We start from the raw sequence: 16,586 nt of genomic DNA, 5'->3' as shown, positions 1-16,586 counted from the left end.
AGAGGTAGGGAAGTCTCAGGAGCGTTGATGTAAAACACTGACCAGTACAAGACCAAAACCTCTGTGCTAGACAATACAACGGTGTACACTGTGGTCAAATATGATATACAGTATATAAGATGCTGGATACCTCAATCTAGTACAGTGTGATCAAAACTTTGAACAGTAGCATTATTTAAGATGCTACTATTGTACTTTCAACTTTTTTACAGTCTTTAACAAAACATAGCTAACACTTCTAGTTCTAGGCCACAGCTAGACTTAATCAAATGGACAAAGTCCAAAGATGTAATTTATATAAAGTACAGTAGTAACAGCTTGTTCTATTCAATGGGTCAAACACAGTTATTTTATTTGGGAAGCTGTAGCTAAGATAATAGGTAGAGGGGCTGCTGAGTGCAGATATATAAATGAGTAGTACCTGAGTGATTTTGGTCTGCACAGCGGACACTATGGTCGAAGACACAGGTTTGTCCTTCTCCTGAGATCCACCCCTGAAGAATGGCGAGACAGACGAGAGAAAAATAAAATAAAATTGTTATTCATGGTCAGCTATGAGTGTACATTATTATTATGAAAAGAAAAGAGAAGCAAGGACGAGAGAGCAGACAAGAGAGGCAGGGACAACACACATAAGTGTGTATCTCCTATTCCTTGTCCCAGGAGGCATTTTTTGTCAAAACAAGGTTTATTCCACGGCCGGGAGCCGACGCTGTGAAGCATTCCACTGCACTCGGTTAGCTCAGTTTGATACACAGGACCTGACCACGCATCGTCCAACTTCCTAGTATAAGATCAACACCGGAAGTCTGGAAATGTGGCTTTTCAAAATAAGAGCTGAACTGGGAAAATGCTGGCGTGAATTATAACATAATTTGTCAATAAATGCTAGCGTAAGTGTTAAGTACTGTACTTATATTTTCAAAGGATTTGAAATGGGACATTATGCGTAATGAGTACTTTTACTTTTGGTACTTTAAGCACATTTTGATACCAATACTTTTGTACTTGTGTGTAAAGTATTTCTTTCTATATTGCAGTATTGATACTGTACATTTGAGTACTTTTTCCACCGCTGGCATTCACAATATTACATAATTACATACATCATTTAACACATAAGCTTTGGCATTTTGTGGTATTTCATTGCTCAATATATCTGAAGGTGTTATATATTATGCATGAGTGTGGTAAATCTATACGTTTGTGTGCATGACTGAATAGGTCATGTTATAATATATCATGGCATGGATTCATGCATCACTTTGCTGGGGGGGGGGGGGGGGGGGTATCAGTAGGGATGGCGCTTGTTAAATAGTATTGATAACGAGCACCTTATCAATCAGGCTTATCGAGCCAGGTTCTTATCGAGCCCACGTGTGCCAAGTGATTCCAACTAAAACAAAAACAAGTGCATTTTCCTTCAAACGCTCTAAAATGTTCACAATGCCTTGTTGAATGCATCTCAGATGTTCACAATGCCTTGTTGAATGCATCTCAGATGTTCACAATGCCTTGTTGAAGGCATCACATGTTCACAATGCCTTGTTGAATGCATCTCAGATGTTCACAATGCATTGTTGAATGCATCACATGTTCACAATGCCTTGTTGAATGCATCTCAGATGTTCACAATGCATTGTTGAATGCATCTCAGATGTTGGCAGTGCCATGCTCCCACTCTCCTAGTCTACACCACTCTGGCAGTGCCATGCTCCCACTCTCCTAGTCTACACCACTCTGGCAGTGCCATGCTCCCACTCTCCTAGTCTACACCACTCTGGCAGTGCAGATCATCAAGCTACACTAATTCAAGGCGATGGCCATGGAGTTCGAGACAGCTTTGTTCTCATGTCTCACTCACAGCACACGCAAGCTCAAATGACTCAGACTCCACATTTTACACACATATTGCTAAGTATTATGCGAAGGATGATGGCTGCTTTCCTCACTGTTAATGCACTTGCACAATCTACAGTTAATACCGGTATAAAACTCCATGACACTATGTTAATGCGCACCATTTCAGTACTGTGATGCAAAATACATCACTTCGACCGGCTTGACCGCCCATCTAGTCTGTATGAACGGGTGTCTGTGGCTTACAGTGCAAATGGATCAACATTGTCTGCTGATTACCAGTGTTGAACTGTAGATTTAGTGGACTAAAATATTACATTTAGTGGACTAAACACTAGACTAAAACTAAAACATTTCAGATCACTAAAACGAAATTAAAATGTATTCAAAAGACTAAGGGCCGATTCATACTCCTATTTTAGAGCCGAATAAAAGTCGGTTCGGCGCTGTAGAGCCTACAATGTGACGTCATTTGAGGTTCGGGGGGGGGGGGGGGGGGGGGGGGGGGGGGGGGGGGGGGGGGCGGGTACCGTCCTAAAGTCGGCTCTTCGGTGCTACTGAATATTTCTGACAAGCGAAATCATTTCGGCACTACAGCGCCGAAACAGCGGTAAAATAGGAGTAGAAAATGAATCGGCCCTAAGACTAAAACTAAATTAAAATAAACAGTGCTGGTTACCTGGAGCCCAGACTGGAGGCGGGGCTAGCAGACAGGGCTCTGGCAGGTGAGGAGGAGGGGGAGAGGAGTGGGGAGCCCGCAGGCTGCAGCTGCAGCCCTGAGGACAACACGGAGCTCTGCCTCTTGTGTGGAGACCTGAGAGAAAACACACATTACAGTCAGTGCCACACACCACCAACTAGGAGAAACATTTTATATAATATAGCAGACACTCTTACCCAGAGTGACAAGAAAATAATGACATACTACAAATTACTACAGTACGATAGCAGGTGGAAGACTAGCAAACAAATTAGAGTCGACCTGGTCCCTCACGAAGTAAAATTGCATTTGGGAGCAGCAATACTGGTGTACAGATTTTTATTGTGTGCCTGTCCTCTGAGCAATACTGTATCTGCTCGGGTGGTACATTTTTTACATATTAGTGATGATGTGCAGTACTACACTGTGCAGCTGCGTGACATACTGATATACAGCTGCTGTGTTGTAATATTGTCTGATTCTTTATTGTGGCTATCATAACCCACTCAACTCTACATAAAGATAACGCATTAACAATACATCGCTATCCTCTGGGATGCCTCAATGGGACTATTGGCCGCTTACGAGCGACTGTCATACAGGCTGCTCAATAGGATGGACGACTATGACCTAAAATGGGGCTTTTACCATATGCACGCATCAGGACTCGGATTAGTTTCTGGCTCTGAGTGAGCTCTGAACGGGCTGCAACGTTGGAAAAATACACTGAAGGAATATGTCTGGAATTGGGGCTGGGGTGGACTGCGAGATATTTCTGTGCATCTGTTATTTTGTTTTGTTATGTGTTTGTTTGGTTGTTGTGTCTTGTCTATGTCAATGTCTTATATACTAAAAAAAATAAAGTACAAATCATAAAAAAAACAATACATCGCTATCATTTAATCAGAGAACACAGAAATTACATTGACACATCTACTGTAGAATTTGCTAAATCATTGGATAGTTGACTAAATCAGAATGTGTTTGAGCAAGGGGACCAGTTTAACAACTTGACCCGAGTCAAGATCAAGCTAGCTGGGAAACATTAGCTATGAAATTAACATCCAACTATAATTGACTAATTCTAGAACTGTAATGTACTTAATAATACAATGTTAAGATGCTGGGTACATTTCCTGCCCGCCTGGAAGTTAATTAAATTTTGTTTTTTCTTTCTCCCAATTTAGTCATTATGCCAATTAATAATCCACGCACATTTCTTTGTTGCCACTGCTGTTGTGTGCTCACCTGCCAGCGAGGAGCCCCCACTGGGAGGAGTAAAACAAGTTTAGCGCGGTGGTGAGTTTTTAGATTACCTGGATCGTCTTCTGTGCTGCTCTGTGCTGCTGCCTAGACGATGACGCTCCCTGTCTCTGTCTTCATGCCTCCTGTCTGAGGCCGCTGCTCCCCGCTCCTTCCTAGGTGGAGACCGTGACCGTGACCTGTCCAGACAGCAGGCCAGAGAGAGAGAGAGAGAGAGAGAGAGAGAGAGAGATGAAAATCTCTCGCTATCAGTCGGTAATGCTGTCGCTTCATAGCTAGACGTGATAGGGACCTTTACACATTTAATTCCGCCTGGGGACACTGTGGGCGTCGTCAACGCCCATACCCTAGGTGGGGTTGGCAAAAGGGCCTTTATGTGTGGAGGTTGCATGGTCTCCCAGTGTCCCCTAGGCCTAGGGTAGGTAGGTACCCTCACAAAAAACATGCAGTAATCCTGGTGTCTATACTGCCTCCTCCTGGCAAGCCTGATGGAGGGCAAAGGAACTGGTTGGAATAGTTAATTTAAAGACAAAATATAGACGAATAAAACTGGGTCACAGATGAGATGAAAGAAGCTGAGAGAGCCACATACACAGCATTTAACATTAAAACAACATAAAATGTAAGTTGCGCAAAACATCCAGCCGAGATCATCCATTCGTTCACCGCAAGGACGTGTTGTGCTGAAACTTGCAGGTGAAACCACAGTGCTATGCTACCGCTAATCACAAAGATTGGATCCACATGGACACACGATGAGCCGGTCCCATACGTACATTATACCACTCAGAGTAACTCAGGAGGCTGTACAAGAACGCCACATTAGTTTACTCATCAAAACTGGTTATAAAACTGTAACCAAACTAACCGATCAAACCGATGTATAGATGGATGTAAATGATTTGTCTGGGGGAGTGGGGACCATAGATGCTTTGTAGTTTGGAGATCACTTAGTGTGTCATTTACACCGCGGCCACCACCGCTACACCCCCCTTCATATTTTCATATAGCCCATATGGAATCGTCACAACGGAAATTTGTCGCCAGGACAAAAAACTTGAATCCCTGCCTGAAGGCCACTTGAGGTTAATAGCACACAATAGAGTTTTAGCAAGGACACAGCTTCCAGATGTGTGGACATTAACCAGAGCCACTAACCACTTACCGGTAAGCCCTATCTTGGAATGTACACACACACACACACACACACACACACACACACACACACACACACACACACACAGGGTATCAAGAATCTCACGATACGCACAATCCATGATTGGATTCGACTTTCGATTTTAATGTCACAGTTCGATATTCGATTATTTCATTTTAATTATTAGGCTATTGACTATACTAACACCCAACAACTGTCATTGACATTTTCAGATTATTCTTTAAGAAGATTTTTACCATTCCAAGTGGCTATGATCGCCTTCCAAAGTTTGCAGGCCCTGGGTAGACAACCCGGCCTGGCGGAGACCTACGCTCTGAGGAGGAGTTATATAAAGGCAATCAATTCTACATGGCTCAGCCCTTCAGTAACTCTTGCCTTCATTTCTCATACAAGAAACACAGGCAACACACAAATGCAATCTGCTTGGCACTTTGTAACGTGGTTCTAGAATGCTGATTACGTCTAAATCCAATGTTCTCCACCACTGCATGTCACGGTCACCCCGACTGAGCTCATTATTATTGCTTGAGAGTCATCTTTTTTAACGGACAGGCGGGGAAATGAAATGTAAAGCAGACTGGACTCTACAACGGAGCGGGTTCTCTCTCCGCCAGCTCGTCTGTGGCTGCATTTCCCCCGTTGGAAGCACACCTGCGTGGAATGCAAAGATAAACAACAGCGCCTCTGGCTTCCCCGTGCTAGAATCGCGAATCGCGATGCGGCTTGAAATATTCCATACACTGTATCGAACGTTAATTTCGATTAATTACCGGTAGGTATTTAGTATCATGACAGCATTAATATATTTATTTGCCACTTTGAAAACCAGTGGCATATACAGTACAGTACCGTCACCACACAGGCGGCCAGCCTGCATAGTGCAGCTTCACCACTGAACACCACACTGTGATCTGTGTGGCTTCAGTGACTGAACACATAGCTAAGGATTGTTCAGGGAGGCCACGCTGTTATTAGACTCATGTCTCTTCTAGTTTCAATGAAGCATAGATTAGGATGTAGAAGAGTTTCAATGTGTGCAATTGTAAGTAGTCTCAGAAGAGTAGTCAGAAGAGAAGTCTCAGAAGAGATCATCTAATGATCCACATAACAATGGCAGGGACTGGTTTAATTAACCATAATCAAATAACAGGTCATCAATTTGTAAACTTTTTTTTTCCCCTCCTGAAAATCTCCCTGGAAGGAATTTAATAATAAATATGTATTTCTTTGAAATGAGCAGCAGAGCTGAATAAATTTAATCCCACCGGCAAGTATGGGTTTGTAGAAGCTCATCCTTTCATTCAGGATACAAAGGTCTTATTTAAATGGAATAGCATGAGGTAGAAGAGGAAGGCATCCTTCGTCTTTAAAGACCAGGCAGTAAAGCATTAATGTCAGAGCGTGGCTCTGAGGTCGATACTGTTCACATTAACCTGAGAGACGAATGGTGCATACAGAGTAAGTCAACTCTATAACCTATACTGTCTCTGTCTGTCTGTCTGTCTGTTTTCTGTCTGTCTCTGTCTGTCTGTCTGTCTGTCTGTCTGTCTGTCTGTCTGTCTGTCTGTCTTTAATTCTTCGTTACCCTGTCTTCCATTATCTTTGTCTTCATCTAAAGTGTCTTTAACCTCTCCCACCATGTCCAATTATACATTTATCTCTCCGTCTTTGACCTACATCGTCCCCGTCTTGAAAAACAGACAAGAAACATTTGTGAACAAACAAAAGGCTAAGAAGTCAAGGAATAAGACCGCTAAGAGGATGTGCTTCACTTTTTCCTTTCTTTAAACCCCACCTGTGTCTCACTTCTCCGATCACTTCATCTCTCTCAACACCCCATCTATCTCACGCTGAATTCGCAGCAGCTGTGAGCACATGTCCGTAGTGTGAACATTCACAAGACGCAATAAAATGTGTAAGAGTGACACCCTCGTAAATAATCAAGTTGTGGACCAGAAAGAGTTCGGCTGCTCAGAGTGGGTCAAAGCCAGCAGCTGCGCCTGGCTGGGGAGCTGACAGTAGGGCTGAGCCTGTCGCCATTACACTTTTACGTTGACCATTAAATGTCGCACAAATAATTGCGATTAACGATTTAATTGTGTTTTTGTCATTGGAACTGGTACATTTAAAATAACTTACATTTCTGTTTTGCCTTTTAGCTTCGCAATAATGCACAGGGTAGATATGACAAATAACTGAAATATAGCAATAAATCCAATAAATATATATTTTTTATAAATTACGTAAAAATATAGCAGAAGTAGCTGATCTACAATGTTGTAAAGTTGAAGATCTGCTATTTCTGCTTTTTTAAATAAATGACAACATGGACACGATGATGACCAAAAAAAGTTGTGATTATCTCAAATAATTACAATTATCTAAAATAATTGCGATTAGACGATTCTATAACCCAACCATAGGTGACAGGCAGGCAGGCAGGAGAAGTACAGAATCATCTCAGCTTGTTTATAAACTATTTGGGTACGAAATAGGCCATGTAGTTGCTCAAACTACATTCACACCCACAACTAGACAGACAGGCAGAGCCTTTTAAGGACAACTAGACTCCTGTAGAGCCATGCCGTAAAAACAGCATCTTAGTAACTTTTTTTTTAAATGCATCTGTACTCTTATTTATATGATTTTCATTTGACTTATTTCATTTGATTCAAACATATTGGTTGCATTAATGTCTTTTTTTTCCCTGACGGATGCTGAAATCAAGCAAGGTATCTCTTCTTGGTTCATCTCTACCTCTCCCATCATCACTTTGTCTGCATCTCTACCAGTGTAAATGTTGTTGACTAAGACTAAGTCGATTAAGGTTTTTCAGAAGACTAAATAGGACTCAGACTAAATGGTGTTCTATATAGACAAATAATATATTCGGAAAAAATTAATACTGCCCTCTACCCCTCCATCTCTCTCACTTTCCCATCACTTTGCCTTTGTCAGTCTCACTCCATCATCACGTTGTCTCTCCCTCACTCCAACTCTCCCAGTCTCTCATCAGCCCCTCCTTTATCAGTCTCCCTCTCTACATAGCAGCCTGTTTCTCTCACTACTCTTGTCTATTTTGCTCTGTCCCTGAAGCATTGGAGCTTTAGTAAAGTCATTATGAAGCTGATTCAGTCAATCGACATCAGCCCGTCAAGGGCAATAACGGTGCCAGACAACCTCCTCCGTGATTTAATAAGAGACAGAACTCAATCCACTTCCTCCGCATGCAAAGATTTACTTGGAGGCAAATGCACAGACATCTCACATTGGAGAGATCACACACACACACACACACACACACACACACACACACACACACACACACACACACACACACACACACACACACGGCAATACATCACATACATAAAAAGTGGTTATCATGAAACATGCGTAAGCTAAGAACATAACCGTGGAATATCTATATAATGAAACTATACATATAAACTATACATACTATACTATAAAGTGCTATGACTACATACAATGCTTGTGTTGTTTTCAGACTACGGCGGAAGATTGGGAATTTGGGAGTGAGGCTGCAGTTCTGATTGTAATGGGAAGTGCATTCCATAGTTTTGGAGCCAGAAAGCAGAAGAGTTTGGGACGTGTGGAGCGTTGTCCTGGCGTTTTTAGTGAAGGTACTTCCAGCTTCCCTGCGTTGGCTGATCTGAGACGAGTGCACGGGAGGGTTTGTAGGGTTCTATCATACTTGCAAGATATGGGGGAGTCATACCTTTGGTTGCTTTGAATGCCAGCATCAGAGTTTTGTATTCTGTGCGGGCAGCGACCGGGAGCCAGTGGAGGGAGCGGAGAAGGGGGGAGACGTGTGAGAATTTTGGCTGGTTGAAGACCAAGCGAGCTGCGGCATTTTGGATCAGTTGGAGAGGCTTAAGTGCACATGCCGGTAGGCCAGTAAGGAGGGAGTTGCAATAGTGAAGTTTTGACAAGACTGGGCTGACTCCTGGGTGAGGAACGGTCTAATTCGTCGTATGTTATATAGTGTAAACCTACCGGATCAAGTGACAGCTGTCATGTGTGTTTTGAACGAGAGCCACACGCACACGCACACCCCCCCCCCCCCCCATCGGGCTAAAAAAGGCCATAGCCGTCATCACGACCGATAAAAGTATCTATGGCCGTTTTTTATCCCAAGGAGTGTTTTTCGTGCAAAACAAATGCTTGCAATGCATTCAGAATCATGAAAAACCCCTCGTTCGGCCCCTCACATGCTACTTAAAACAGCCTTTGTGAGATATGTTACTAGATACCTTTACAAACACATTTCTTGGTAAGGATTCAAGGAATTTATTCTCAGATTTATTTTTAAATATTTTCCGACTATTAAGACGAAGAGAGAGAGAGAGAGAGAGAGAGAGAGAGAGAGAGAGAGTTTTAGCTAGAGAGACAGAGAGACTTCTCAGGAAGAGCATAACATAATCTGACACAGAGCTTCCTCCTCTCTCTTAAACCTCTGGTCTTTAATTCACATACTGTACAGCAAGTGATTTAAAACCTGGGGCTCAAACGCCCCCATCTGCAGAAATTACATTAGGGCTTGTCAAAGTGACACCATGAATCACACTTAATTACACACGCCTAATGCCAACTACTGATAATGAGAATTGGTCTGGATGACCAGGGGAAGGAGGAGTTAGAGAATTAATAGGGCTATAGTATGAAACGGAGCGAAACTACAAGTGATGGATTCACCGGTGAGAAATCTTAACATAATTAACTCATTTAGACACCAGATTCTCCAAATGTCTTCAAAAACATGAGTTTTCAGAAAAACCTACGTTTCTATGTCAGTGGTGCTCAAAAGTTTTCATGTCAAGGAACCCAAAACTATATGTAATTGGCCGCCGACCCCCGTCTGTGTGGAGTTTGCATGTTCTCCCCGTGTCCCCTATGGTAGGTACACAAAAAACATGCCGTAATCCTGGTCTCTAAAGTTCTAAACTGTCTCCCCCTGGCCAAACTGAAAAATGAGCGCCTTTGGACCTGTGTCCCTTTTATGCCCATATATGGAGTTCTTTGTCAGGCATGCCCAAATATGGAGTCTATGCAGACGTCAGAAGGCCAGCTCCATACTGTATATGGACCCTGGGCAGGGGCCCTGTCCAGAGCCCGGGCAGAGGCCTTTTTGGGGCGGTTCTGGACAACCGTGGGTCCGACCGACTCGACAGCGGGCACTGCACCCCCTGTGGTGGGGTGAACGCGAGTGTCGAAATCTGAAGTTGGTGGGGCGAACGGTTCTCAAGTTACGTGGATTACAACAGTACACACACATACACACACACAGTCAGACAGACAGACAGAGACTTGGTGCAGTTAGATATTCATTAGTATCCTACCTGGATCTGCGGGCTCTCCTGTAAGCACTGGGAAGAGAGTGTCTGGTCTTTTCCCTGGACCTCGACCGTGACCGTCTCTTGTGCTTCTTCTTCTTCTTGTCTTTGTCCCTGCCGCCTTTGCTCCTGTCTCGGTCTGCGCCTCTGGAGGTGGAGCGAGGAATTTTTCATTATAGTTTAGTTTTTACTTTTCCCCCCCTAATATTGTTAGTTTTTAGAACGGGTTTGCTAGTTTTTATTTTCGTGCCGCTTAGTTTTAGTTTAGTTTTTATTAGTTTGTGTAATTTTTAGTTTTTTCTTCCCTTTTCAACCTGCACCAAAGGTATTGTGTAAAAAAAAAACGCAAGAAAAGATACCATTTAAATATATATATATATATTCAGTTACAGATTAGGCTTATAAATAAATGACAAACGAAAACTAAGGGCATTTCATCTATTGTTTCGGGTAGTTTCAGTTCGTTTTGTAAACGCACAATACAGTTTCGGATAGTTTTTCTTTTCCTTTTCTAGTTTTTCCTTATAGTTTTAGCTTTTTTAGTTAACTCTAATAACCTTGAGGACGAGGTGGAGGAGGACGAGGCGGGGTGGTGCTCCCTGCCCCCCCTGTGAGCCGCCGCTCTCTCCTCACAGGGTTTCTGCACCTGCTGGGGGTACGCCGACGGTAACGAGTACACCGAGGCAGGAGGAGGAAGGGGCGAAGAGACGTGGCCGACGGCCTCCTGCACCTGGGGACACAAGATGGGAGTGGAAGAGACAAGACAGAGAATGAGAATGAGAGAAAGGCCGCAGTGGTGGAAAAAAGTACTCAAACATTTCACTTAAGTAAAAGTATCAATGCTGCATACAATTGAAAGTCCGGAATTCAAAATTTACTTGAGTAAAAGTACCAAAGTATTGGTACCAATATGTACTTAAAGTACCAAAAGAAAAAGTACTGCAGAATGTCTCATTGCAAGTTTTATAATGTATAAAAATGTAAAATAGCACAATGCGTTAAGTCTACTTTCAAACGACCAAAATGTATATAGGGCTGGAGTGGTTACTAGTAACTAAAGTTTTAATGTATATAGGGCTGGAGTGGTTACTAGTAACTAAAGTTTTAATGTATATAGGGCTGGAGTGGTTACTAGTAACTAAAGTTTTCAAATAAATGCAGTGGAGTAAAAGTACAATATTTGCCTCTGAGATGTAGTGGAGTACTGGAAATTGGAAATACTCAAGTAAAGTACAAATACCTGAAAATTGTACTTTAGTAAATGTACATAGTTACTTTCCACCACTGAGAAAGGGTAAACGTTCAGTGGTTAACGTTCAGAGGTTACGTTAATAACTACAGGCTCATCTTAACCCCTGGTCCTCTCTCTGGTTACCCAGACACGGAGACAGAGTAAAAATCAATGAGTGCATCGACTGACAGTACACAATCACACTCGCTCTGCTTTACAACAAGGACTTTGGAGATATTCTCAATATCACGATGTAGCCGCGTGTCACCGGGTGGATCAATACACAAGTAAAACCCTCACTGTTAATTTATCCATTTGTAACTCAATGAGATAGATAGATAGATAGATAGATAGATAGATAGATAGATAGATAGATAGATAGATAGACACTCTCAGAGTTGAATTAACTCACTCTGTAGAGACTGCATGCTTGTGGCAATGATGGGAAGGAAAACGTTTAAAGGGAAACCTTGCTCATTTTCAACCGAAATCCCATTGTTCTGTCGTGAGGAGCTCGATAATAGTGTGGCAAAAAAACACAATACACTCTGTGTCTTCTGTGTATTCCTCCACGAAATGTGATAAGAAACGAGTGATGTTTTCATGCTTGAGAGCTGTGTGGATGTGTGTGGATGTGTGTGCGTGCGTGTGTACGCTTGCGTGCATGTTGAGAAGATTGAGTCATGCTAAGTCAAGGTTCCTCAGATCCACTCTCTACCCTCAGGCCATAATTACCTCCTGACCGAACCCACCATGAACATTTTCTAGGATTAAAGAGAAACACTGAAAGGAAAAAAGGTACAAGATGAGCGCTTTGGGACAAATATTTTGATTTCTTTTCAGCAGGCAGGCTGCGTGCATAAGAAATGTAGTGCTGGCCGGTCCAGTGGTTTGCGAGATTAGGCGGACACACAGGAGCCACAGCATAAAAACGTAATTAGAAGTTGCTAATTAAAATATGGTGCAGGTTACGCAATATAATGCAGCCTTTTGGCACCACACAAATTAATAATAATTGACTCCTGGCTACTGTGGGCTGCAAAATGTTGTTAATTAATTGATCGTGTGTGTCAGTCTTTTAGATTAGCCTCCCTGTACATTTCCAAAGAAAATATTTGAATCAGTCAATTCAGAGCTTGTGTTTACGCTGTCATCCACTTGCAATGAAGGCCGCTCTAGGTGGGACAAAGAGATAGATTCCTTTTAACACCCTGAGAGGCATGAACAGAGTTCTCCGTCCTATCAAATAGTAAGGCCCAGTGCTCAGGACGGAGATTAACAGGGTCACATAAATGATTCATAGTTCAAAGACAGAGTCCTATTATAGATACTCCCACGTTTAGAATGCTGGGATGACACACTGTCTATGAGAGCTTTTACCCCAACCTCAGCATAGCTTTTGCAGAAATTAAAATGGAAGGTGGCATTTTCTCATGGTGATGCCAAAGAAGCGCACAGCTTTTAACACGAGTTCCAGGGGCAAAGCGGTTGCATTTCTAGTGTGCTGCTGCCATGGGTAAACTGTGGCGAAAACAGTTATAGGGTTTGGGAGCACATTCCTAGTAGGCTTACCTTAATGTCTAGTAATACAATGCAAAAGTGATCAATGGTGTAAACTCAAAAAGTGCAAGCATAATACTGTAGTACCACCGTGTTACATACAACGGTACATACAGTAGCTCAGTACATTAGTCATAATTCCACACATAATCCCCACTGGCATGCATCCTGGTCCTGGCTTCAGATATATATATTTTTTTGTAACCTACTTCTTTCTTTGGAAGGAATGGAGGAGTGCTCAGCATGTGTTTCAGTGGGTGTACCGTCCATCCGCCTGCATGTTAAAACCCCTTTGTTTTAACAGGAACAGTACACACTCTATCCGTTACGTTATTCACTCTTTCCTTGTTTTCAATCCCTCATGATGCTCTCAAACATTTAATTTCCCATTTAATGCTTTTATAATTGCATTGCAGGCAGGTTAACAGCAATACTGTTCAAACTTGGTATTATTTGCGAGGTACATTCAACTCGAATGCTAACTCAATTAAAACTTTGCATACTTTCAAAATAAAATTTCTACTCGAAAGCTAATCCTAGAACTAGACTTGTGCTGACTCTACAGTTGTTGAGAAGAGAAAGTTATGCAGCTCTTGGATTGGTGGTCCCGCTATAGGCCCTCTGTGAAAGTCACAGAGGACTGAGTGATAGGAATTCAATGAGAGACTCATTTGAAATTAATATAAAAGTGACCAATGTTTTTTTATGCAGAAAGTGGATCCTGGGCCAAAGATCGATTTTCTGATTTAGGAAGTTTATCAAAACCAGACCATCGCTGTCAAAATGCTTCAAGTCACCTGAAAGCTACGGTTGACCTTAAAACCTTTGGGGGCAGTAGGATAGAGTTCCAGCTGAATGAGCAATGATGTCGGGATGTCATTTCTTAAAATGAACCGCATAGTGGTCTTGGGCAAACAGGAGTTGCCCTTCCGAAGCCACAATGGAGGACCAGGTGGGGCAAACGAGGGGAATTAACTCGCATTGCCACATTAATAGTGTTCAGTGGCACGTCTGACCTGTGCTGTTGCTAGGTCATAAACAGAGAGCATGAAGGAGGTGGTGTGGAAGGGACCATTTGTGGCTGTCATGTTGAATGAAACAAGACATTAGCAACATGGCCCAGGTGTCATATTGTCACCGTCGAGGGTACACCTTGTATAACCAAAACTTTTCAGGAAATGGAAACAAACCCTTTTAAATGCTTTTCATTGGTTAAACATTTATAAAACTCACAGACCACATTCAACCTCGCATCCCTATTTTGGCCATACGATTATAGGGAGAAAAGAATAAATTAAAAAGTTTCATAAATAGTGAATATAGCTGATCTACAAGCTCACGACAGGGGGACATTAAAAAGTACATAATGTACTTTGATATTTCACCTAAGATGCTGGACTGCTGGAGTTCTTGCGGTTCTGGCTGTGTTGACAAAGTGGTTGCTTAGTGCCAAGATGGAGCAGACGTTATGGTATCTGGTTTGAACGGGCTGCAGGCCAAAGTAAAATAAACCATTCCACAAGCCCTCTTCATTCACTGCCCATACTCTAAATCTTGTCATGGCACAGGGTGCCTCTGAGATGAGGGAGTGGAAGATCTTCTTTTCACACCACTCTGACTTGGCTTCCTTTTTCAGCGACTCAGTGAAGCAAACCAAGCTGCTGGCATGGGTTATATTTGCCAGGGCAGGCCTCCATGAGTTGCTCCTACTCTGTGGTCCTTCAATTCTTGTTTGGTCAATGTGTTAGCTTATACTGTAGATTTGCTATTGCAATTCAGTAAAGCAAACCAAGCTGCTGGGTTATATTTGCCAGAGCAGGCTTCCATGAGTTGCTCCTACTCTGTAGTCGTAGTGGGAGGGAAACAAGTATAGAACCCTGGGGGACCCCAGGCAATAGTACATAGGAAATAAATGTGATTTCTGCATATTTGCACATACTGTAAATGTGCATAAAAAAATGTAAAGCTGTGAGCTGCAGTTTATCGCTGCAGTGTTTCTGCGGTTTTGAATAAGTGTTTGTCGCTCAATGTTGCTTGGCTGTGTGTGCGCTGTCATGCCGGGTTGGTTTTATAAATCCTGTTGGGTTTGTGTGGTAGGAGAGGGGTGGCTGCCTCTCGTGCGTTTTGCACCTCCGGCCCACTTCTGCTAAACGCACACACACCACTTGTGTGATGATGTGATTATTTGTAAGGATTTGCAATAATGCTTACGAGTATCTGTTTATTGTTTTGATGATAAAGGTCATTACACACTGGCGAATTAGCGACGCGATGCGAATAAGCGATCTGAAAATGCGAAATATTGCATGTTGCAGTTCGCCTGCGAATCTCTGCAAAATACGACACCAGAACGAACAAATAAAGAGCGGAAACGGTCGCATTTTCGCACATTCGCCACTGATGTGGAAGCTTGCATGGACTTCAATTGTTTTTTTTTAAATGCGAATTATTCGCACGAATATATCGGGTCGCTAATTTGCCAGTGTGTAATGACCTTAACTCTCACTCTCTCCGTGCCGTTTTCTAATTGCACTGCTACTGTAAGGGTGGATCAGTCTCTTATTTCTTGTGTCAGAGCTGGAATTGTTGTAGATGACCTATGCAGAGAGGACACAGTAAGCTAAGCCAATGGGCAGTCAGTGGGCCACGGTTTAACTCATTCATTGTGTCAAAGGGATTTCTACGTGGTTCAAATCCCAACGGTCCGGTGCGGGAAAGGGATTTCTACGTTTACCGCATGTTTTTATTGATTACTTTCAATCGCCTTTCTACACACCTGGGCACTTTACCAACTAGCACTGGATGATTGCACAACACTCCGATCACGTGATCCAAAAAAGAAAAAAATGCCTCTCCCCCTCCCTTACTGAAAACAGGACGGGAGCGGCTCGGAGACTCCCATGTAACTCAGGTCAACAGAATCGCTGCATACCAAGCCGATCGTGTCGGTGCAGTGGGGTGCACCTCATCTTGTTTCTCTCTCTTTGTTTCAGGGAGGGGAGGGCTCTCTCCTGTGTGTTTCAGCCGAGGGGTTTTGTGTGTAATATGACCCGAGTGTGACTGAGTGTCTGTCCGTCAGATTGCTGTCTCCTTTTTTCTTCATATTCAAACAAAAAAACTCACGGATTGTATCGTCCCTCGGCGAGCGGTTATTTCTTTATGATGATGATCAACGCCGGTCAGATGGAACATTGCACATGTGCTGTGTTGTGTTACGAGAGTTGGGCAGGCTTGGCTGCAACACTAACCGCCTCACAACAGTCTTTCCACCTCGAAGGAAAAAACAGCAGGCAAACTCTGCTAGCCGAGTTGGAACGCTACACAGCGTCTGACATAAAACCACTCCTAATTAGGCTTTCTGTTCAAGAAGAGTACGTTACTACAAAAGCAGGTGTTACATAAAGGTACATATATATTTTTTAATTAGAGTGGACAAGTTAC

The 16,586-nt window shown here is 42.8% G+C and overlaps 1 protein-coding gene across 5 annotated transcripts in view; it reads right to left on the bottom strand.

Annotated features, from left to right (window-relative positions):
* sfswap (splicing factor SWAP) overlaps positions 1 to 16,586 on the bottom strand; it is a 93,686-nt gene that overhangs the window by 10,893 nt on the left and 66,207 nt on the right. For all 5 annotated transcript variants that reach the window (XM_080756272.1, XM_080756273.1, XM_080756274.1 and 2 more), the window contains 5 exons: positions 10,912 to 11,084; positions 10,361 to 10,501; positions 3,877 to 4,002; positions 2,540 to 2,674; positions 422 to 494 (listed from right to left, as the gene is read on the bottom strand). In XM_080756272.1, coding sequence (XP_080612398.1) covers positions 422 to 494; positions 2,540 to 2,674; positions 3,877 to 4,002; positions 10,361 to 10,501; positions 10,912 to 11,084 — 648 coding nt within the window. The remainder of the gene's footprint in view (positions 1 to 421; positions 495 to 2,539; positions 2,675 to 3,876; positions 4,003 to 10,360; positions 10,502 to 10,911; positions 11,085 to 16,586) is intronic.

The sequence above is a fragment of the Protomyctophum bolini genome, assembly GCF_963924005.1.
Source record: "Protomyctophum bolini genome assembly, chromosome: 22".
NCBI lineage: Eukaryota > Metazoa > Chordata > Actinopteri > Myctophiformes > Myctophidae > Protomyctophum > Protomyctophum bolini.
The sequence above is the reverse complement of the archived record's forward strand: the minus strand, read 5'-3'. Positions and strand labels throughout refer to the sequence as shown.